We start from the raw sequence: 22,500 nt of genomic DNA, 5'->3' as shown, positions 1-22,500 counted from the left end.
ATTGGCCAGTGAGATTTGCATGCTGACTCACACCTACCCAGACATACGGGTATAAATATGAGCGCCATTACTCACTTCATTCATGTTTTGCTGAGGAACCGAGAGAGGATCCCGTTCATTCAGCGTCGGTTCAAGGCTGTGGCAGGTGGATGTAACATCTCCGTTACCTCCTCCAGGGATCGAGGGTAACATTAGTAACCTAGACATTTCCATTCAGCCAGTCACGCTCTATGTTACGTCGATACTGACATATCGGGGTCCCTATGGAAAGCACCACAGCCTCTGAACTGTGTTACGAGTGTCAGAGACGCAGATGCCCTTACTCTGGGGAAAGTTGTTGTTCCTGTATCGTGACATTTCACGGGGAAGAGTGCTTCGAAACTCAATTCCCATGTTTTTCAGCCATTACCAGTGTTTTTAATGCTGAGGAAGTGTGCCTAGTTCAATGGAGTGGGACGCTATTGAGGCCACACCCTGCCGAAAGGGAGGTAACGTGTGGTGGATATACTGATCCGTGACTGACTGACCCACGGGGGAGTACTACATTTTGAAGATCTCTGCGGGACTACTACTTGATGCAGAGACGGGGCAAAGCAGAACTGTCCGGGAAAAGGCACAGGTTTACAAACAGGGAAACCGTATCGTGGACAGTAAACATATGGGATTACCCTGGGGGAATCACAGCATATGGGGATCTAGCCCAGTACAAGGGCTGACCGGCCGGGCCTGCACACAAGTACTGGGCCTGGCCTCAGACTGCCGAAGGATGCTGGAGGAACTCGGTTCAGGGTTTGCCATGTGGGGAACACACCTGAAGAGCAACTAGGTGCTAATATCCGCCTGTTAGAGGAGAATGGTGCTGCAAGTGAGAGACCGAGCCAGCCTTTCTGCACATTACCTGTTCATACCCTACACAAGGGAAGAAACCGGCTCCACCGGACTGGTATGCCAAGGTAATGGCATCCACTATCCAGTGGGCCAACATCTGTTTGTACACAGCCTTTCCCTGACATGCTGTCATCCAAAACAGACAAAGAGCTGCTCTGAGCTTCTGAAGCTCTGCATGCGTTCCACGTAAACACTAAATGTGCGAACAAGACACACCAACGCAAGGGCTGGGTCTGCCTCCTCTGGGGGCAGTGCTTCCAAGTTCACCACCTGGTCCTTGAAGGGAGTTTTGGGAACTTTGGGCATGTATCCAGGCTGGGGTCTCAGGATCATGTGAGAAAGGGCTGGCCCGAACTCAAGGCACAATTCGCTGACCGAAAATGTCTGCAGGTCCCCCACCCTCTTGAAGTAAGTGAACGCGGTCAGGAGCACTGTCTTTAGGAACAGGATCTTGAGCTCAAATGACTCAAGCGTCTCGAAGACAGCTCTCTGTAGACCAGAAAGGACCACAGATATGTCCCAGGAGGATATGAGGCGCGGTCTGGGAGGATTTAACCTCCTGGTGCCTCTCAGGAAACTGATTACCTGGTTGGGCTTTCCTGTCATCAACTGCATCGTGGTATGCTGCGATGGCAGCAACATAAACTTTCAAGGTGGAGGTAGACAGCCTCCGCTCAAACCTCTCTTGCATGAAGGAAAGTACAAGAGCTGATTGGGCATTTCCGGGGGTGTTCTCGTCGGGAAGAACACCATTCAGCGAACAGATTCCACTTCAAAGCATAAGCTACCCTGGTAGAGGGGCCTCTAGCTCGAGTGATAGTACCACTGCCGGTGATAGGCCACTTAAGTCCTCCGTGTCCTGTCCAGAGGTCCTATCCAAACGTGGAGGTTCCAGAGATCTGGACGCGGGTGCCATATGGATCCCCTCCCCTAAGAAAGCAGGTCCTACCTCAGGGGAATCCATCAGGGAGGGGCTGTCGTGAGGAGCATCAGGTCTGAAAACCAGGTCCAGGTGGGACAGTAAGGCGAATTTTGAGACAGCAGAAGTCATTAAAAGTTGCATTTTCATTTGAATTTGAGGAAACCACTTGAAAAATTTGTTATTTTGGGCTATTTCAATTACGTATCTTTGATTTGTTCATTGCAAACAGCTGAAAGTCTGTACATTTTGCCAATAAACCTGATTTGCATTTGGGGTTGAATAATTTCAACTGTACTTGGTAGGCCCCAGGGCCAGCTGTGTGCCAGTGCATCAATTCCCGAGGGTCCCCTCGGTCAGGGAATAGAACAACTGGCAGTGGGAGGGCTTCTGGGAGGCAAACAGGTCTACCTGTGCATCCTAGAATCGACTCCAGATCAGTTGGATCACCTGGGGGTGGAGTCTCCATTCTCCCAGGAATGTGATCTGTCATGAGAGCGCGTCGGCCAGGTGATTGAGCTCGCCTGGGATGTGAACAGCGTGTAGCGACTTGAGCCACTGCTGACTCCAGAGGAGGAGATGGCAGTCGAGTTTTGACACCTGTGGAATGTCCACATAGCCCTTGTCCACATAACCCCTGCCGTCAAGGGTAGTGAGAGTGGAGGAGGCTACAGAGCAGCTTCGGGCAGTAAAAGGTGCCTTCCAAGACTTCTGAACCTCCTCATGCATTTCCGGGAAGAAGAGCACTGGAGCCTATCATCTAACACTAATGCTCGGGGCAAGGTGGAGGGTTCCACTCGAACACAATACCCGCTGTGGCCCGCGCAAGCATGGTCGTCAACTCTGAATATGATTTAGCATGAGTGACCACCCTGGAGGGGGGTCCAGGGGGTTGGCCCAATGAAACAGCTCCCACTGTAAACCTCAGGTCTGCCAAAATGTTAACCAGACCCGTAGCTCTGCTATGAGAAGCGGCAGTGGGCTGGCTAACAGCAGAGGGGACTCGTATCTCCGTGAAGAAGGAGAGTCACGACCGCAATGCCAACATGAACATGCTCTTGTGGCCCAGGCATGTGAGACAGTGATCATGTCACAACATCTCGGCTCCCAAGCAAAATATGAATGAAGTGAGTAATGCCGGTCATATTTATACCTTTATGTCTGGGCAGGTGTGACTCGGCATGCAAATCTCACTGGCCAATGTCCATTGGCTCGTTTAGTTACTACTTAAAGGTGATTGTGATTACTGCCCCAATACGTCAGAATCGCTGTAACGTCGAACGTGACTAACTGAATGGAAATTAATTTATTCCTGTGATCAAAGCTGAATTTTCAGCATCATTACTCCAGTCTTCAGTGTCACATGATCCTTCAGAAATCATTCTAATATGATGATTTGATGATCAAGAAACATTTCTGATTATTATCAATGTTTAAAACAGTTGTGTTGCTTCATATTTCTGTGGAAACTGTGAAATATTTAATTGAAATGAATATATTCACTTGGATGAATATAAAGAACAGAATTAATTTGAAATAGAAATAATTTGTAACATTATAAATGTCTTTACTGTCATTTTTGATCAATTTAATAAATCCTTACGGAATGAAAATATTAAATTCTTTAAAATAAATAATTATACTGAACCCAGACTTCTGAATGTTGGTGTGTTTATTTGTGTGCACATACTGTATGTGTTTGTGTGTGTACTAGCTGCATTGGACGATGTTTGTGAATTGGAGGCTGTGCTTCATCCTGGTCTGGTGGAGATCGAGAACTATCAGAAACTCCTGGAACTTCAGAAGGATGTGATTGGTGCTGAGCATCTGGCCACGGCGGGACGCCAGCTCATCAGATTGGGCTGCCTCAGCAAACTTTCTGGGAAAGGCCTTCAACAGCGCATGTTCTTCCTGGTGAGATTTCACAATACGCATACACACACATCTATGTTTATATGATGGCAACTTCCCATTCACTCATAAAAATAAAATGTTGTTATGGGAAGAAGGAGTCGATACCGGAGAACATTTAAAGACTTTAATCACAAAATAAACACAAAACGAAAGTGAAACCGGCAGCCCCTCGTGGACGACTGCCGCACAACCATAAACAAAACATAACAAAATAGTCCAGGCCTGGGCCTCTCTCATCCTTCACTGTTGTCGCTCCTCCTTTTATCCTTCCGTAGCTCCTCTCGCACCTTTCACACACGACCCTCGGCCTCGTCCTGTTTGCCACATAAACGTTCTTTATTGGCATCGATGGCTCCATGATGAACCATTAACGTCCATTGAACCATCCATTCCACAAAAGGTTCTTTACAGTGGAAAAAGGGTATTTAGATTTTTAAAATATAAAAAAAACAATATCACTGAAAGGTTCTTTGGGAAACCCAAAAATTGTTCTAAATCCATGTTTAGAACCCTATTTTTAAGAGTGCATTGTTCTTATTAGTGATAATTACGATAACTATATAACTAACCCAAATTAAAGAACACAGAGCAAATTAGCGTCTGGTTTACCACATGCTTCTTTTGGGACGGTAAATAATGGCACAGATACCAGTAAATTAACTAGCGCACCCCTTAGTAAATCACCTTAATCACAACTTGGGTGATTAAATAATTTCCTCCCATAAATTTTGCTTCTGAAAGGGAAACTCCTACAAATGCATATGTAATAAGGTCAGCCGCAAAAATAACCCTGTCCGCGCCTTTCAGCGCAAGTTTTTTACTGTGTGTCTTTAGTAAATCCTGACAGTAGTTTTTTAACACCAAAAAAGGGTTTGCACTGGTGCAAGCTGACAAAATGAACACTAAATTTAATCAACACTAAAGTCTTTTCATATGAAAATATTTCTGATTAACTCTTCCTTCTCTTTCTATGTGGAGCCAGTTCAGTGATGTCCTGATGTACAGCACTCGAGGAATAACTTCAACCAATCAGTTTACAGTGCACAGACAACTCCCTCTACGCGGCATGACAGTAAGAAACTCATCAGTCTTTCTTTGTGCTGATGTTTTTGATTGGCATGATGATCCAGCCATGAGAAAAAGACTGATCACAATGTGTGTGTGTGTGTGTTTGTGTGTGTGTTTGCTGTGTTCAGATCCGGGAGAGTGAGGATGAGTGGGGCGTCCCGCACTCCTTCACACTGACGGTACAGCAGCAGTCACTGGTGGTCGCCGCATGGTAATGCTGAAGAATCATTCGCAGTATTTGTGTATCATCAACCAGACAGCTAGGGGTGCATGTCCCTTAGAAACGAACTAGCTTGTCCTGAAACCGTAGTAACTTGTCATACTTTCTTATTTGAACCACATTGATGATAATCACGTCACGCAGGTGGTGTAGTGAAAGCTTCTTCCTATGAATCAGTTTGAGATCAAAATAATGTTAGATTACTGATGTGTGAATACTGAACATGGCATCTGAGGTCTGCTTCATTATTCTTGTTCCCCATTATGTTGTCTTATTTCCATTCGTTTTATTCAGTCGCGTGTTTTCCTTTATGGTCTTCATGCTCGACTCTCACTCAAGTATTAAAGCTGCTCTCAGTTAATTTGATGGATCAAATACCCCATGGAAGCCAGTGCATTAATGCGCACCTGCATAAGGAAACATGCGACTACATAAAATGTATCGATTTTTGATCGCAGAAGAATTGGATGCAGGAGAAGAAAGTTCAATACTCTGACTAATTTTTGATTATTAGTATGATTGAATTGGATCAAAAGTCATCAGCAAAGACATTAATTAATAAAGTGAGATTAAGTGCATAAAGTATATTTGTGTAATTTATTAAGTTTGCATTTCACTGTTTTTATTCATTTTGAGGGTGGTTAATGCAGACAGATGAGGATGACGTATAGGATTCAATTTAAATCGGTTTAGGAAAGGTTAAATCTCTAAAGATCTAACAGGAAGGCGAACGGATAGCAACACACACTGAACATAGACAATACCGGACACTGGACTGAAACAGAACTGCACATATACACATGTGTTAATGATGGTGACTGATGAGTGCACAGCTGAACGTGATTAGTGTGACAACAAATGAGTGACGTAGACAGGTGATGACAAAACATAACGAGTCCAAACTAACGTGAATGTGACGTTTTTGTGCAAGTGAGATGAGTAAATGCTCTACTTTAGTCTGGATCTACAATAACCATCATGTTCACACAGTTCACACTTCTTACTCCTGATTTCCCTCAACATGAGGACAGGAGAGGTGTCAGTCAATACATGGAAAACAAAGTAACTTGCCTTACTTACTTATTTGAAAAAGTAACTCAGATATTTTTATATAAATTTGCATGCATTACTTTAATGTATTAATTTAATCGTTACTTAAAAATGTAATCCGATTATGTAACTCATGTTACTTGTAATGCGTTACCCAACACTGATTTTGACACTCAAATCAAAAATTGGATTTTACTGAGGTTATCAAGAACTTTTAGCTAGAAAAATAGGGAAGAAAAGTGCCTAAAGTTATGTCATTTGAATATATTCATACATGAGCACAAATTTAAATGTCTATGAATTGAGTAATGACCTAGTGACATTTGTATTTGGGGTCGAGGGCCCTAATGTAGCCCAGGGCCCTCTGGTTATCTACAGGTGCTCCTGTCCTCATGTCCCTCCGGGGTTCCCATACTCTCTATCTAATGGCGCTTTAATTCTCTTGACACGCTGAAAGACGTAGAGTGAAAATTGTACATAGAATGAAAGATGCAGATTACGAAGCTTGTTAGCTTGCTTGTTTAGCTAAGAAACTATGCTTCAGGTGGAGAGCTGTCGTCCCAAACAACAACTTTGCGAGGCTGTTTGCAAATGTTGGTTGAAACTATGGTTTTGGGAAATGCAGAAACATTGAACTATGCTGATAACGACAGAACTTGCGATTATAGCTAACGATGCTTTTGGGAAATGCACCCCAGTACAGTAATAGAAAGCAAGTCAACTGTGTAGTAATTTGTTAAAATCTCACATCGCATCTGTGCTCATCGTTTACACATTTCTAATTGATCGGTCCAGTACAGTTTCTTCAGTAGATGCGGTCCGTATTTGATGGATGAATAAAAAGACATTGAGGTTTCTTGTGTAGTTCAGAGTCAGAAATGGAGAAATGGATGGAGGATTTGAAGATGGCGGTAGACATGGCTGAAGAGGCGAACGGATCGACCTCTGACCTGATGACTCCCAGCAAGGATGTCAGTAAGTCACGTATAATCCCGTCACACATTCTGGCCGTTTCTTACAAGATCTAATTACCATCAAATTCAAATTGACCCTATTTACTTTAGTAATACATCTTCCTGCTTTCATCAAAATGTTATAGTTTGCTGTGCTTCTGAATTGACTGTCTTTTTTTCATGTAATAAATATTTACATAAAATTTAAATAATATATCATATATTTCTATACATTTATTTTAATGGACTAATTTTCAGTGGGTAAAATCAAGTCCTGTTCTGCATTCCTTTCTCATTGAATATCCTATTTCACTTTGAAATGTCACATTATGAAAGTACAATGTGTTGCTGATTCCTTTTTTTGTTGTTGTATATATTAGGATACTTTTAAAAAGAGTATTTATAATGGCAATAATATACTTGAACATAATATTATTTGGTGTGAACTGAATGTAATGTTTTCAGACACTTATTTGCATGTTAACTGCAATCAAGTGAAAATGTATTACATGAAATTAGTTTAACTTTATAGTGTTTTTGACCCATTAAGTAGGACATAAATATATCTTTATTCAGTATGTAATTTCATAATTACTTCTATTGTCTTTGAAATATGGTTAAAGTAACTGCTAAATGTACTGACAAGCATTTATGATTAACTAAAATATAGTTTAATGTCATTTATATTGACATTTGTTGGTCATGTATTTAAATATATTTGTAGTCACACATTTGTACTGATAAGATTGCAATTTAGTACATATATGAACTTTAAATGTAATATTGAAAAACACACTAGTTAAAATGATAATCAAGTACTTTCCATGTCAGCACATCAAAATAAGTGAACTTCTTTAAAGCACAACAAAAAATGATTAAAACACGATGACTTGAAATGCACTTTAAAGTAAAAAGTTTTTAATTATTATTTTACCTTATTACAAAGTCTAATTAAGTGTGTCAAGAAACGGTCATGAAAGTGCATCTCTTTAATTGCACTTAAGTGACCCCTTATTTCATTAATATTATTTTATCTGCATGCACAGTTTTTTTTAAAATATATGTTTGATATTTTGAAGTAGATCCGCTGTTTACTCAGGTAAATCAACTGTAGAAGATGGAGCATTTTGTCATATGTTAGTGTGTTTTAGTAATGCCATGATTGAATGCTGAAATGATGTGTCTCAGGATATAGTTGTGGGTTTCTCCCAGAATGCTCAGGTGCGTCTGAAGGAGAGTCGGAGGAGGATCTTTGTGGGTCTCGAACATCTTTGCCGCGACACGGCATGAGTTCAGCAAACACTCTTCACCGCGGCAACACTACGGCACACGTGTGTTGGCATCGCAACACCAGCGTTTCCATGCTGGACTTCAGCACAGCGACAGAGGTACGAGTCCTACATCTGCACCATCACGAGGATGAAAATCATCATCTTCATAAACTTCTCTGTGTCCTTACAGAACAAGCTCTCAGGAAATCTGCTCAGAAAGTTCAAAAACAGCAACGGCTGGCAGAAACTCTGGGTGGTTTTCACCAATTTCACCCTGTTCTTCTACAAAACACACGAGGTAAAACGTCAGCACTCACACGGGCCGTCCTGTGACTGTGAAATACCTGGCCTCACGCTCTCTTCTCTCTGTCAGGACGAGTGTCCGCTGGCCAGTCTGCCGCTGTTGGGTTACACAATAACAGATGCTGGAGAGTCAGAAAACATCCATAAAGATCACGTCTTCAAACTGCACTTCAAATCTCACGTTTATTACTTCAGAACTGAGAGTGAATACTTTTTCGAAAGGTACAGAAAAATTCATTATTTACTGAGAAGTACACTGTGAAAAACGTGTGCATGTGACTGATAAATCTATTAGTTTGGTAACACTTAATTTTACAGTGTCCTTACAGTATATTACGTGTACTTCTTATAGTAATAACAGGTCAATTATGCATGATTACAAGCAACTAACCCTAAACATGTCATTAATATTTATACTTCCTTGTTCCTTGTGTAATTATGCATTTAAGTACTGAGTAATATGAATTACGGGAAAGTTACTGTATGAAATTTGGCACTCAGATAGAGGAGAGTCTGAAATGTCACCAGAGCAAATCTGGGTCTCTAACTCAATCCCTGTAACACCACCAACTTTCCTGAGTTGCACTCGCATTTATGCTAATAACTTCAGAACCGTAATTTTCCTTCATGAAAATTTTCAGAAAAAATACTTTTTTTAACTCCTCCTTGCCAGTTTTAACCAGATCATCTTCACACCATGCCAGTTGAACCGTTCTCGAATAACGTGAATAAAGGAATTTGACGAAGAGCACACCAAAATGAAAATGAGGCTCTATCTCCGCAACGCTTTAGCGAATTCTGACCAAACTTGGTGTGTGTTATGACAACCATGACATGAGGCGACCTGCACAGTTTCGGTACAGTGCCACCCGGTGGTCAGGAGATATGAAAAAAAAGCTCTTATTGCTTATAACTTCTGAACGGTTTGGCCAAAAACTCTTTAGATTCAGTAAAGCATGTCGAGTCGAACAATACCTAATTTTCCCATATGGGCAATTTTGGGCGTCGGCCATTTTGTCATGCATTTGTCACCCTTAATGCTGTCAGACAGTCCGATCTTCATCTCTGTGCAGATGGATGACGGTGATCAGAAGTGCTACAGTCTCTGCCAGCAGAACCCGCTATCTGAACCGGACAGAACCGGACTGAACCTGCCGTCTGAACCCCACAGAAAACTGCCATCTGACCTGGACAGAACACAACACACACCAACAGACCCATGCAGACATATATCTCAGTGTGTGTGTGTGTGTGTGTGCTTTATGACAACGTCACTTCTGTGACTGACTTGTGTTTTTTAAATTACATTATATGACATTAAAGGGGAATGCCACCACTCGCTTAAGTTCAGATATCAGCCTCAGGCAAGATTTATTCCTATCATTTGTAATAATGCCAAAATATTTGTGTGTCTAAAAGGTTCTTCAGCTACATCACTGACATTAACAGTTTTAAACACTCTTAAAAAAAAAAAAAAAAAAAATTGTTTTGCAGCGATGCCATAAATGAACCATTTTGGGTTCCCCAAAGAACCTTTCAATGATCAGTTTCAATGATCATGATCATAATGCTCACAAAAACTGCATTATGGATTTCATTAAACAGCATTGAACGTTCCAAGGTGCTGACGTTCATGATATTGTGTTTGCTTATGACATAAGGTTTACTAGCACACACACACATAGGCTTATTTATAGCATGTGTTGACATACTGAAGTCATTATCTGGAGAAACTGAAAGTCAAAGTGTTAGTAAAGGCTCAGAGATGAAGAGAGGTGGAATTCCCCTTTAAACGCACGACTTTCCTCAATAACACAGAGGTGCAGTTGAGTTTGGCATCTAGTGTAAAAACACACACCATGAACAAGCATTTCCTGCATTTTTTTTTTCTACTGGGCTTTTACAGGATCTCATTTTGTAAGCGATGTTTAATTGTTAAGCCGCAAGTGTCACTTGATGCCTCTAAAAGTAGGCAGATCCATTTCAGTGTCATGTTTTTATAGGACAAATTTCTATGTTTCTATGTTTTAGACTTTGTTTCTATCAGATGAAACCATGTTGGGTTCCAGAAGCCAATGTGCCAAAACCAGTTTCTGTTTGTTTCCATAGCCTATTGGATTGAATGGTCAATAATGAAAAGGCATTTGGGATATAGAGGCAAGGGATAAAATATATGAACCTTACAGAGTACATTTCTTTGCTGAGTTTATATTTATAGTGTTAAAGTGCCATAACGCATGAAAATTGTTTTTCGCTACAACAATTATTTTCGACCACCATGTAGCATTTGATAATGAAGAGAGGATATTTTATTATTCAAATCTGTGAGAAGATCGACACCCCTCACTGTCATTTTTAAAAATATAATTTTCACCAAATTAAAAAAACATTCACCTTAGACACAATGAGCCACAGCTGTATATTACAGGTTAGTTTAGTCCACAGAAGTAAAGCTTTAAAATGTGCAGATAGTTTCATAAGGCCAAAACACTGCTCAAATGAAAGGGAAGAGAGGAGGAGGAGGAGGAGGAGGAGGAGGAGGAGGAGGAGAGAGAGTTTATTGGAAATGTAAGCAATAAAACCTCATTCCAGAAACCGCTTGACTTGTTCTTTCTGCAAGTGTTTCTTCAGCCTGCGTATCACTGGCCAGCAGAGGTCAGGCTTACATCATCAGTGACGTCACTAAATACACTAAATACACACACACACACACCATGCATACCTGTATGCCATCATATACAATAATGGATGATATTTTGTTATATATGGATGATTCTTCGATAACTAAGGTTCTGTTTGGTTAAAATGGAAGTGAGAGAGGAGCACATCTCTGTCAGAGTGGACAGGCATCAATACATTTATAAATATTCCTATAAAAAATAACATAATTTAATATTGCTTTCTCATTATTTGGAAGCTGTTTTAAAAGACACTATGAAACCACTCAAAAGCCTATTTAGTAAATATTAATTCAGAAACAATTATTGTTTAATAGTCTTTTTACTTTAAATTTATATAAAATTAAAACATCCATATTAAAATAATTTAATATTTTTGTTGCCGTTACTTGAAGGCTGTTACTTTTAAAATACCCTTATCAAACCATTTAGTTCATTTACATGCTGTTCTCTCTCCACAAATGAGAAATGTCATTACACATTTTTGTTATTATTATTTATTATTTAAATTTTTAAAATTTATATTTAATTTGTGTGTGTGTGTGTGTGTGAGAGAGAGAGAGAGAGAGAGAGAGAGAGAGAGAGAGAGAGAGAGAGAGAGAGAGAGAGAGAGAGAGAGAGAGAGAGAGTGTGTGTGTTTGCGTGTTTATTTTATTTTATTTTATTATTTGTTTGTTTTTTTATTTGGATCTAAAGTTTGATGAGGGTGAAACAAACCAACAAATAAGCAAACATACGACATAAAGTAGTCAGAGTTGCACTCACTGTGTTGTAAGAGAGGATGTCCTCCTGTTCTCTCCTCCTCTAATGAGATTTCACACACAGTTCGTTTCCCGCTGAGATTCACGGGATTCAATTAAAGACCAGTCGGGGCAGCCAATGAACGATTACTATGGTGAACACTCATGAATATTAATGTGTCACGGGCACGTCGCGCGTTAACGTTCCTATAGCTATTTTTATTTAATTAATTATTTGTATTGGTTTTAAAGAATTACTACAGTCAAGGGTGTACATTGAGTGTAAAAAAGAGAGAGACAAATATATAAAGAAACAGTGACAAACTTAAAAGTTAAAAAAAATGTGAAAATGTTTAAAAATGTAAATAAATGTTGCAGCTTTCTTAGTTTTTAAACACAACATTGTATTTTTGAGTTTTGATCTTAAAATGAAAAACAAAGGCTTATTTCCTCCAAATTTACATTTTTGAATACTAAATTTAGCTAAAAGAAATAGCAGGCTAAGCAATCTGTAATAAAGGAACCGAAATCTTACCAAAAAAAAAAAAAGAATGTGGACAACTCCAAAACAAATGATAAAATGTTTAATCAATTAGACCACAAAATGTATCAATATCACAATTAAATCTGTTCACAATTAAAAGGTTCATGAATAATATATAAAGTCGGGAAGACATTATCTCCTTCACTCATGAATATTAAGCAGGAAGACTACGTCACAGCAAAACTCGTAAATGCGCTGCTATATCTAAAGAGAGGAGGGAGCTTAGACTCGACGCGGTGTGTGTGTGTGTGTATGTTAACCTCGCACAAACACGAGAGCATGACAGCACGGGAAAGCGCTCCATCTACACCGCAGGAACTTCCAGGAGACTTTAAACCTCCGGGAATACGGAGTAAAGGATAAATCGCGGTGACCTGAACATGAGAGTTAACGGTTGCTACAGCAAAGCGAGGGTTTTTAAATCTCGGCCACTCGCGCGCCTGTAGAAAACGGACTTTGAATTGTTTTTAATCGATTTATTTAACAGTCCACTGGAAGTTAATGAGAGTTTGTAGTGCGGAATGTCGATGCCGGCTCACACGGAGACTCGCAGGTTCACCCGCGGGCTCAGTAAGCCGGGCACGGCGGCCGAGCTGCGGCAGAGCGTGTCGGAGGCGGTCCGGTCCTCGGTGCTGCTGGTGAGTAAGTTAGCGATCGGTCACACACTGAAAGTGGACTCTTTGTACCGTTTGTACTGAGGCGTAGTGGTTACCCACTGAAAGTGCTGCCAGAAGAAGGTTGTGGGTTCGAATCACACGCCAGATGACTGTAAAGGGCTGAGCCTGTAACAACTTTGGGAAACACATAAGAGAGGTTGAATGCTATATTGTATCTGGTTGATTTGATGTCAATGTCACGTGACCCGTGTTCCACTAAATTATTCCACTTAATAGGATAGGCCCGCCTACACTTACAGTCAAAAGATTTGGATCGGCAAGATTTTTAATGTTTTTAAAATAAGTCTCTTCCCAGTAATATTGTGAAATATTATTACAATTTAAAACAGCTGTTTTCTATTTTAATATATTTTAAAATACAATTTATTCCTATGATCAAAGCTGAATTTTCAGCATCATTACTCCAGTCTTCAGTGTCACATGATCATTCTAATATGATGATTTGATGCTAAAAAAAAACATGCATTATAATTAATGTTGAAAACCGCTGTGAACTTTTTGTTTCAGGATTCTTTGATGAATAGAAAGTTCAAAAGAACAGCTTTTATTTGAAATAGAATCTTTTGTAACATTATTTAAATGTCATTACTGTAACTTTTGATCAGTTTAATTCATCCTTGATTAATAAAAGTATTGATTTCCTCCCAAAAATAAAATAAACATTCTTACCGACCCCAAACATTTGAACGGTAGTGTTTAATGTTACAAAAGTTTTCTATTTTAGATAAATGCTGTTCTTTTGAACTTCATCAAAGAATCCTGAAACAAAAATGTAAATAACTGTTTTCAAAATTGATAATAATCATAAATGTTTATTGATCATCAAATCATCATATTATAGTGATTTCTGAAGGATCATGTGACACTGAAGACTGGAGTAATGATGCTGAAAATTCAGCTTTGATCACAGATCACACATATAATTTTTTTTTTTACAGATTTAACTCTTTAGATGAATACGTCTCAATAAAATCAGGCATCAATGCAGGTGGTTGTTTATGTGGCCAATTTTACATTTTTACTTATTACTAATTAAGGGAGAGTTCATGGACTGAGTAAGAACTAATAAATGCTTTGTTGTGTGTGTGTGTGTGTGTGTGTGTGTGTGTGTGTGTGTAATATTATCCTGAATGATGGTTCCAACTGTCCTTGCATATTATTTGGATACAGAAATGGACTTCATCCAAGCCGTTGCCAGGGAAAGAGAGTCAGAAACACATGGCCGCTCCTCGTGTGATTCATTGTTTGTGTATTACGGAGAGGATGTGAGAGAGGCGGTGTGTTTCTGCAGGACAGTGTGAGCCGACGTGCTACACAATCTGTGTGATGATGGACTGAGTAAAGTTCTGGATGGGTAATTAAAGGTGTTTACTAACGTTGAGCCCTGAACGGAGTCTTTAACCTTCAGGGAAGATGACTGACCCTGTGGATAAACGCTTCAGCCAAACAACTACTAGCTTGATAAATATTCTTGCACATTTCAGGTGTTCCCTGTGAACCCAACGAACATCTTCGACAGGAAGTGATTTGGGTCCAGACTTGTGTGAATGAGTCACTGAAACTCAACTTTTGTTGTTTAACCCTCTGGTGCTCTTTGCGTGTCGGTCAAAAATTACCGAATTTTATTATTTTTTTGTCATTAAAATGAATGTTTTATATTTTAGCTGATAATGTTTTTTTTATTTAGTATTTTTAGGGGATTGTTTATACTAAATTATATCTACGATGTATTTTTAATCAGTTTATACACTTTTTGAGCATAAACCTGAACATTTCATTTCCAACTTAAACTGTGTTAAATCTTGAATGCTTTAGAGCACAGACTTAAGATCTCTTTTCAAAGACGACACTTGGCAGAAATCAGGTATAATTCGAGAGCTTACAAACTCAAAATTCCTCCTGTGAAAACCTGCTTTGAAATTGGATGTAAACATACTCTTATTTTAGCAGGCTCCTCCCCTAGTGGGCGGTGTCACGTTTCATATTACAAAGTTAATTTTAACTACTTAAATCAAAACCTTTTCTAATCTTGACAAAACGCATATTGTCGGAAAGGTCTGAGTCTCAAGGTTCCATATTTTGTGATTGAAGTGGTATTTGAACAGAAATGTATTAATTTGTTACAGGAGAATGCATCAAAAACAAAATTCCAGTGGCTATTTTTGATACATCGCCTAAACAAAATCTCATAGGATCTTCAATTTCTATGATATCAAATTCAAATTTGCAACACAACTTGGTTAGACATATGACTTTGATTTTATAGTAACCGGTAAAATAATTTTGTAAAATAATAAATATTTAGTACAGTACATTTGATTTACAGCTAATTTAAACTTCCATTAGTTTTTCATACTTTTAATTTTTTAATCTTCTTTAAAACAAGACCAAACTTAAGTCTATATTTCAAAGCATTCTTGAATTACAACCATTTAAGTTTGGATGGTGCGTTTTCACATCTATCCTCAAAAAGGTGAGTTGGCTCACTAGGCTGTGTGCAGAATAGCATACTACTGATTATGCGGTATGCATACTGTACGCATGGTATACCGGGATAGCATTTGCCAAAATGTGCAGTATACAACAGAGCACAATGAGTAAAATATCAGCCTGATCTCATGAGAAGTTGTTTTTAGGGCTGTGTTGAAAAAATCGATTCACCAATTCTGAATCGATTTTCATATTAATTTCTAAAGATCGATACGTAACTCAGAGGATCGATTTAATAATAGGCCTACATTTTCCCCGTGAACTTTAACTTGCCGCGTCATTGAATTCACGCATGCGCGCGAGGTGGAAGGACATTAAAACAACGAACATGGCGGTCAGTAACGTTAAGCAAGCAGTTGCTTTTAAAACTCCAGAAACGCTCAAAGCTGCGATCTGTCTTATACCTGGAGTACTTGAAGGTTTTCACAAAACTGTGACACACTTGTGTTTTCTAAAGGTTTTGTAAGTTAAAATTTTATTTACTACTAGGCTGTATCACGTGCCGTTTGAACTGACGCGCTACAGCGATCTGTCACATTTAAAAGCGCCAAAACGTTGGAAATATTGACAGAATCTGACAGCTGAGAATTTGTTCCATATCAAAAGTAACCTTCTCTGTCTAGTCTGTCGGTGTCAGTGTCCTCCTTTGTCCGCGATTTTTCTCTGCATGAGAAAATGCAGTGCTCCAATCAGTAGTTAAGAGCCTGAACTTGCTTGTAGTAATTCGGAAATTAGTGCACATGAGTGGGAAAAAAATACAGCACAGAAGAATGTATAATTTAGCGTGAGATTTCTTTGTTGAGCGTGAGACCGTGAGATTGAGGCTGAATGCGTGAGTGTCACGCCAGATGCGTGAGAGTTGGCAACCCCGACTCCATTCATTTGCAGTTAAATGTCTATAATAATAGTATCAATATGTTGCATACCTGTAATTCAGGTAACAGCTGGAAAAAAATGCTTTTTTCAAAAACACTTATCTAAATCTCGAAGATCGGATCAGATCGGATCCAATCGAATAATGATAATCGATTCAAGATCTTGAGAATCGGAATCGAATCGATTCTTGAAATTTGAATCGAAACCCAGCCCTAGTATGAGATGTTTAGTACGGAAACATAGATAATATCCATTGTAAAAGCAGATCGTACAAAAATTTACAAATTAGATAATTCAAAATTAATACGGATTAGCCACCAATTTGCCAAAGTGTCAAATAGTTACAAATGGCCAAACTCATGAAAATAAAGGTTCTTTATAGCCATCAATGTATTTAATGAAGAACCTTTAATATCTGTGGAACGTTAAGGTTTTTTATAGTAGAAAAGGTTTTTCAGATTGTTAAAATGATTGTTGAAAAGTTCTTCACACACACTTTTTTTTGGATCACTGTGAAAACCCCCTTTTCAAACCTTTATTTTTGAAGATTGCATGAGAGTGTGTTGGAAATATTGAATCCACAATCTTGATATAGTTATTCTTGCTTTAAAATAAGGGTGTTACAATGACAGAAGGATAGATAACAGTGAAGTTGCACAACTCTCCAGTCCAATTTCAACATGCTAGCCAAACTCAGTTATCAAGCTCATGAACACATGAACAGACAGTAATAAAGTAAGAAAGCAAATAAAAAGCAAAAGGACAAATAAATACAATAGAACGAAGATACAAGTGTGCAACGATTGTGTTTATGTGGATACTTGGCACAACAGGCATTTTGACATGACTTTGTGTGTATTTGAGCGTTTAAGTGCAATAAACACGACAATAATCCCACATTTCTACTGGTTGTTACATTTCTAATACGTTTGAATGTGTAATTAGGAAAGTGCAAAATAATTTTTTTTTTCCATGATGGTGACTGGACTCTGCCTTGAGGTCATGTGACCACAATGTAGCACAGAAATGTTTATCGTTCCATATAGACCTTATGTAGCCCCGCCCCTTTTCAGCGCTGCGCTCGTTGTCTTTTGACTTCCGGTCTGTATTTTCACAGCGATCTTGCATAGGTATGAATGAACTGCTCGTAAAAAAATTCCCGGTCGACATTTGTTAAGACATCTGCTTTACAATGCTTATGATAAACATTACAATGCTCATGATAACTTTCGTTAACTCTACAATAAGTAAATCCACTTCACCAGCTAATTACTCCTGGACAGCGATGCCATAGAAATATATACAGAGCGACCGCAAAAACGGAAGTTCAAAGACAATATTCTAAAGATGACGGCGCCCACGTTTCTCTGGTGCATAAGGTCTATAATGCTTTATAATGCACAGGCTAGGAGAGGCTAATCCCTGAATGCTCTGAATCTGAAGATCAGAACTGTCAGATGAAGCATATGGTGGGCCAAGAATGTGTGTGTTCACACACGCTAACATTCCTGCATTATACATGTACATACAAATGAAATGAGACCGTGTTACAGAACAAAGGCTAGATTGTGTCACATTTGCATGGTTTGTGCTCTGACGGGCCTCTGAACACGAATGTATTGTGTGTTAGACCCACAGATGTGTGTTTAGGCGTGTAAACTGTATGGCTGTATTTATTATGCACTTTATCTAGAATCGGGTGTTCGGTTTGATTCAGACTAACCCACTCTGGACTGTGTGATGGATTGATTGTGAAATCCTCCTCTCTGATGTTTTCAAGTAGACAATATTTTTGCATTTTCTGAAGTGCAGTGTGCCTGTGCAAAACTTGTTGTGGGTGGTTGCCAGGGTGTTGCTAGGTTGCTTTTGGATGAAGTTCAAAGGATCAAGTCTTTAAAGCCCCCCTGTGGTAAAAATCGTGTTGATTATATGTCTATTTGGTGTTTTTAATATGTTTTAAGAGAAGACATTCATACTTCGACAGCATTTCTGAGTATTTTCTCCTTAAAACTGCAGTGAACCAAAGACGGTCTCAAAAACACGGTTTGAAATCGCTGGTGTTTCTGACATCACAAACTACCTTGTAACCAATCAGATCAACGTGTGATCGTCAACGAGTGGATCGCTGAGTTGAGTGAGTGGAGGCGGGGCTCATTTGCATATTCATAGAACAGCGCATACTAAATGAGGCAAGGGTGTCGAGTTACATTCAAGCTATTTTAAGGCAATAAAGCTCAGCTTTATTGTGGACTGATGATTTTAACAAAAGCATTGGCTATTCCATTTATTAACAACCTCGTAGCTTAACGTCTATCTTTAAGTAATCATTAAAAATCATATCCTACATGGAGAAAATTATTGGGATTTTTATGGCCTGAACCTGACTATGGGACAACTTACAAATAATGAGAGCTAGGCTACATGAACAATAAATTAAAAATACTCAAAAACATCAATCAGGTAGTACTAAAAAAAAGTTTAAGTTCTTAACTTAAAAGTTTTAAGAGTTTTAAGATGTGATTTGAAAATGGAAAAACTAGAAAAACTACATATGTCTTTATCTTTAATGGCAAGGAAAAATCCCCTTATACTTGTGAGCGACAAATATGAGGTGTTTCTCTTTTATATCGGCTTCAACGTCTGGATAAATTGTGGCATTTCTTTGTTGTTTAGAATCCAGTATCCCTATGATACTTTTTGTCTTTTATGAGTTTAATAAAAAACTGGCTCGTCTTCTGTGCAAACATCCCGCGCATTCTTTAAAAAATGATCGCCTGTTACATACGTCAGCTGACCTGTAAATGCGAATAAAACGTTTCCATTGCAGTTTAGCGAATTGTCTGAAAAACCACCTCATGTGAGTGTATAAACCTTTTTGACGTGTTTCCTTTGGGCGTAAATTCGCAAATTCAGTTTGCGCAATTTGAATGGGTAATGGTGGCTAATGAAAACGTGGCTAATGAAAGTTTACCGACTTTGTGGAAAATTTGGTCTGAAGGCAAAAGATAAATAATAAACGGAAGGGGGCCCAAAACTGAGCCCTGAGGCATGCCACTAGTAATCTGAGATGTCTTTAAATTTGTATTTAAGTGTTTTAATTTGGATGAACTGAGTCCGACGTGATATGATCTTTAGAAACCAATCGAGAGGAATACCAGTGATTCCATTGAAAATCAACCTGTATAATAAAATACCGGTGTCAAAAGCTGCACTTAAATCAAGAAGAAATCCAGTACTCGTAGCCATCAACGAATCATTAGTGACTTTAATAAGTGCAGTCTCCGTGCTATGATATGAACGATAGGCGGACTGGAATTGCTATTTTTACACTGTAGGAGTAGTGATGCTGAATTTAACCAACACTATGACTAATAAAACACCGGCTGTATTTCAGGGTTCATTTCTGCTGTGCACTGTGATCAGATCTTCTGACTGTGTGAAAGTCATCTGGCTGGATTTTTATTTATGCTTTTGACTAATCATGGACTTTGTTCGGGTAGGCATTAGGCACTCTTAGTGGCTTTGGAAAAATAAAGCACACAGTTGCTTGAAGGGTTATGTTTACCCACAACATTCACCAGCAATCTTCATTTAATAACCAGACCTGATAAAAATATTGCCCTTAAAATGAACTCAGAGTTCTGTGTTGGCACATCAAATATATGATGTCATAATAATAATAAAGGCATGCATTTTAATCAGGCATTTTTTTTAGTGTGCTGAAATCATCCATGTTTTGCTTCGTCTTCAAACCAATTATAAATATAAACGCATCACTCCTCCAAAACACAAGCACCTGCCTGATGACATCAACACACAGATGTGTGCTTAATCAGCCTGTGCTTAATGATGAAGTTAGCTGGGTAAATGTCTGATAACTATAATGGCAGTATTTGTGCCTGCATTACAGCGTTCAGTATGTAACTGAGACTACATCTACTCTATTACGGATACATTTGAAAAAGCGTTTTGGCCTTTTTTTCACACTTTTGCTGCGAAAACTGTGCTTTTTGAAGTCACTCTCCAAAAGCCATTTTCACATTTTTGCGTGGACTGTGAAAGCAGATGTATTCGAAAACGATGACACGTTTAGTCATGTGACACATATGTGATAAGTGCGAGCAGATCAGGCCGGTTGTGCAGTGGTGTTGATAATAGCCTATTACTAATAAGACTAATAATAGCATATTAGTGAAACAGATTCGGCAAAAGATGTATTTGTGTTTGCACTCTGGAGAGCATCAAAGGTTTCTATTTACCACGTGTTTCGCAGCGTTGAGCAATGTAGACAATCATAGACGCAATGGAGGTTTTTAAGGTAGTCAGAATCCACTCATCACTCAAAACGCCAGAGTTCTTGTCCATTCTCGCAAATCCTCTCATTATAACAAAAGAAGTGTAGACTCGATGTAAGAGAGACAGATATCGGATTATCAGAAACGGAAATTATCAGGGGCTTGGGGCAAAAAATGGTTCCAAAACTAATCTAAATGGCAATGCCACCCAAATTCGAGACAAGGCCACACAAAAAAATCCTCTTTATGAGCTGTTGTTTTTAATATTTATAGTATATATTATAGTTAAGCATCGCACGAGCAAGGCGGCTATATTGGCCTAGGTTTTCCCCAAATATTAGCACGATTGCAAATGTGATTTTGATTTTATACAACAGTTTTAATAAACAAGAAGTTAACATTAAGTGACTTGCATTTTAAGCACAACACTGTCTGATTTTGCTCTCTTTCATCAATGAGAATAATTAGAATCAAAGCCCCAGCTGAGCCGCAGTGCATCTCTGAGCAAACACACAGCGGTGACTCTTTGATGAATGAATCGACTTTTTGAATGAATCGGGTGAGTCAATGATTCAATGACCAGTTCAGAAACACAGCGGCTGCATCCGAAATCGCACACTTCTCTTTCTATATTTATTAGGAATTTACGAGACTATTTGACTAGTCGATTAAACGATGCTGCTGCTGGTAGTCGACTTCGAAATACTAGTCATTTACGTTTTTTTTTCTTTCTTTTTTTTCACATTTAATGTTTTGCTTTATATTTTTACAAAGGCTATGTTTAAATTACCGTCATATTACTGTTACATCTTAAAATTAATATATTATATATATATTATATAAGTGCATATCTGGGGGCGGAAAACAAAATCATTTATTCAAGATTTACCTCAAATAACGAACATAAACCTTTTCAGTTTTCTTCTATGTCATTTCAAACTACTATATAACAATTAAACTTGCTTATAGGCTTGTTATACCGGTTATGAAGGACAATACGGTTTGCAATTTTATATCAGATTAAAGGAGAAACATTATGAATGAAACTTACTTGACACTTGAACAGTTGCTATATCAACATCCTAACGAAGTGAATACATTTAATTAATGTATTTGTCAGTACATGTCAAGTTTTTCTTGCAGTTTTGCCATCTGTCACAAACAACAATACCGTAACATGTTGACCCAGGAAATGTGTTAATAATAGGCTATTAGGTTTGAACTAACTGGTCCTGAGCTGCCTATTGACTCAGTTGATTTGAATGGCTAACATGTTTTAAGTTAATGCTTAAGTTTCATATACAATGCTCATAATGCAAGGCAAGCACATTGCATGTATCTGACCTATTTTAGGCAGTGTTCGGTATCGGATTTGTTCATTGACTAAGTAGTGTGTGGAGTGGTTGAGGTTTAGACTAGTCGACTAGTCGGTTGCAAATTTCTGTTCAAACGTTTATGAAATTAGTTGTTGCGCACATCCCTACTATACTGTAGGCTGAAAAATGGTATATTATATGACAAAAGAAGTATGTCTAAATTCACAGTACTCCTAAAAGAGTAGGCAAAAAGTCCCCAGGTGACATTACGAAGGTTAAAAGAGCCCCTGGAAATCAA

The 22,500-nt window shown here is 38.7% G+C and overlaps 2 protein-coding genes across 9 annotated transcripts in view; both read left to right on the top strand.

Annotated features, from left to right (window-relative positions):
* LOC143730869 (FERM, ARHGEF and pleckstrin domain-containing protein 1) overlaps window positions 1–11,181 on the top strand; it is a 58,119-nt gene extending 46,938 nt beyond the window's left edge. Inside the window, exons 19-26 of one of the 2 annotated variants that reach the window (XM_077221447.1) lie at window positions 3,522–3,721; window positions 4,704–4,793; window positions 4,918–5,000; window positions 6,925–7,034; window positions 8,225–8,400; window positions 8,474–8,581; window positions 8,657–8,808; window positions 9,660–11,181. In XM_077221447.1, the coding sequence (XP_077077562.1) occupies window positions 3,522–3,721; window positions 4,704–4,793; window positions 4,918–5,000; window positions 6,925–7,034; window positions 8,225–8,400; window positions 8,474–8,581; window positions 8,657–8,808; window positions 9,660–9,735 (995 nt within the window). In that variant the 3' untranslated portion in view covers window positions 9,736–11,181. The remainder of the gene's footprint in view (window positions 1–3,521; window positions 3,722–4,703; window positions 4,794–4,917; window positions 5,001–6,924; window positions 7,035–8,224; window positions 8,401–8,473; window positions 8,582–8,656; window positions 8,809–9,659) is intronic. The other variant, XM_077221448.1, reaches the window with a different exon arrangement.
* Window positions 11,182–12,750: 1,569 nt separating this feature from the next.
* Window positions 12,751–22,500, top strand: part of LOC143730867 (dedicator of cytokinesis protein 9) — a 136,636-nt gene continuing 126,886 nt past the window's right edge. For all 7 annotated transcript variants that reach the window (XM_077221446.1, XM_077221443.1, XM_077221439.1 and 4 more), the window contains exon 1: window positions 12,751–13,186. In XM_077221446.1, the coding sequence (XP_077077561.1) occupies window positions 13,070–13,186 (117 nt within the window). In that variant the 5' untranslated portion in view covers window positions 12,751–13,069. The remainder of the gene's footprint in view (window positions 13,187–22,500) is intronic.

This window comes from Siphateles boraxobius, unplaced genomic scaffold (assembly GCF_051911475.1).
Source record: "Siphateles boraxobius isolate OS27281-9 unplaced genomic scaffold, OSU_SipBor_1 83, whole genome shotgun sequence".
NCBI lineage: Eukaryota > Metazoa > Chordata > Actinopteri > Cypriniformes > Leuciscidae > Siphateles > Siphateles boraxobius.
The sequence above is the reverse complement of the archived record's forward strand: the minus strand, read 5'-3'. Positions and strand labels throughout refer to the sequence as shown.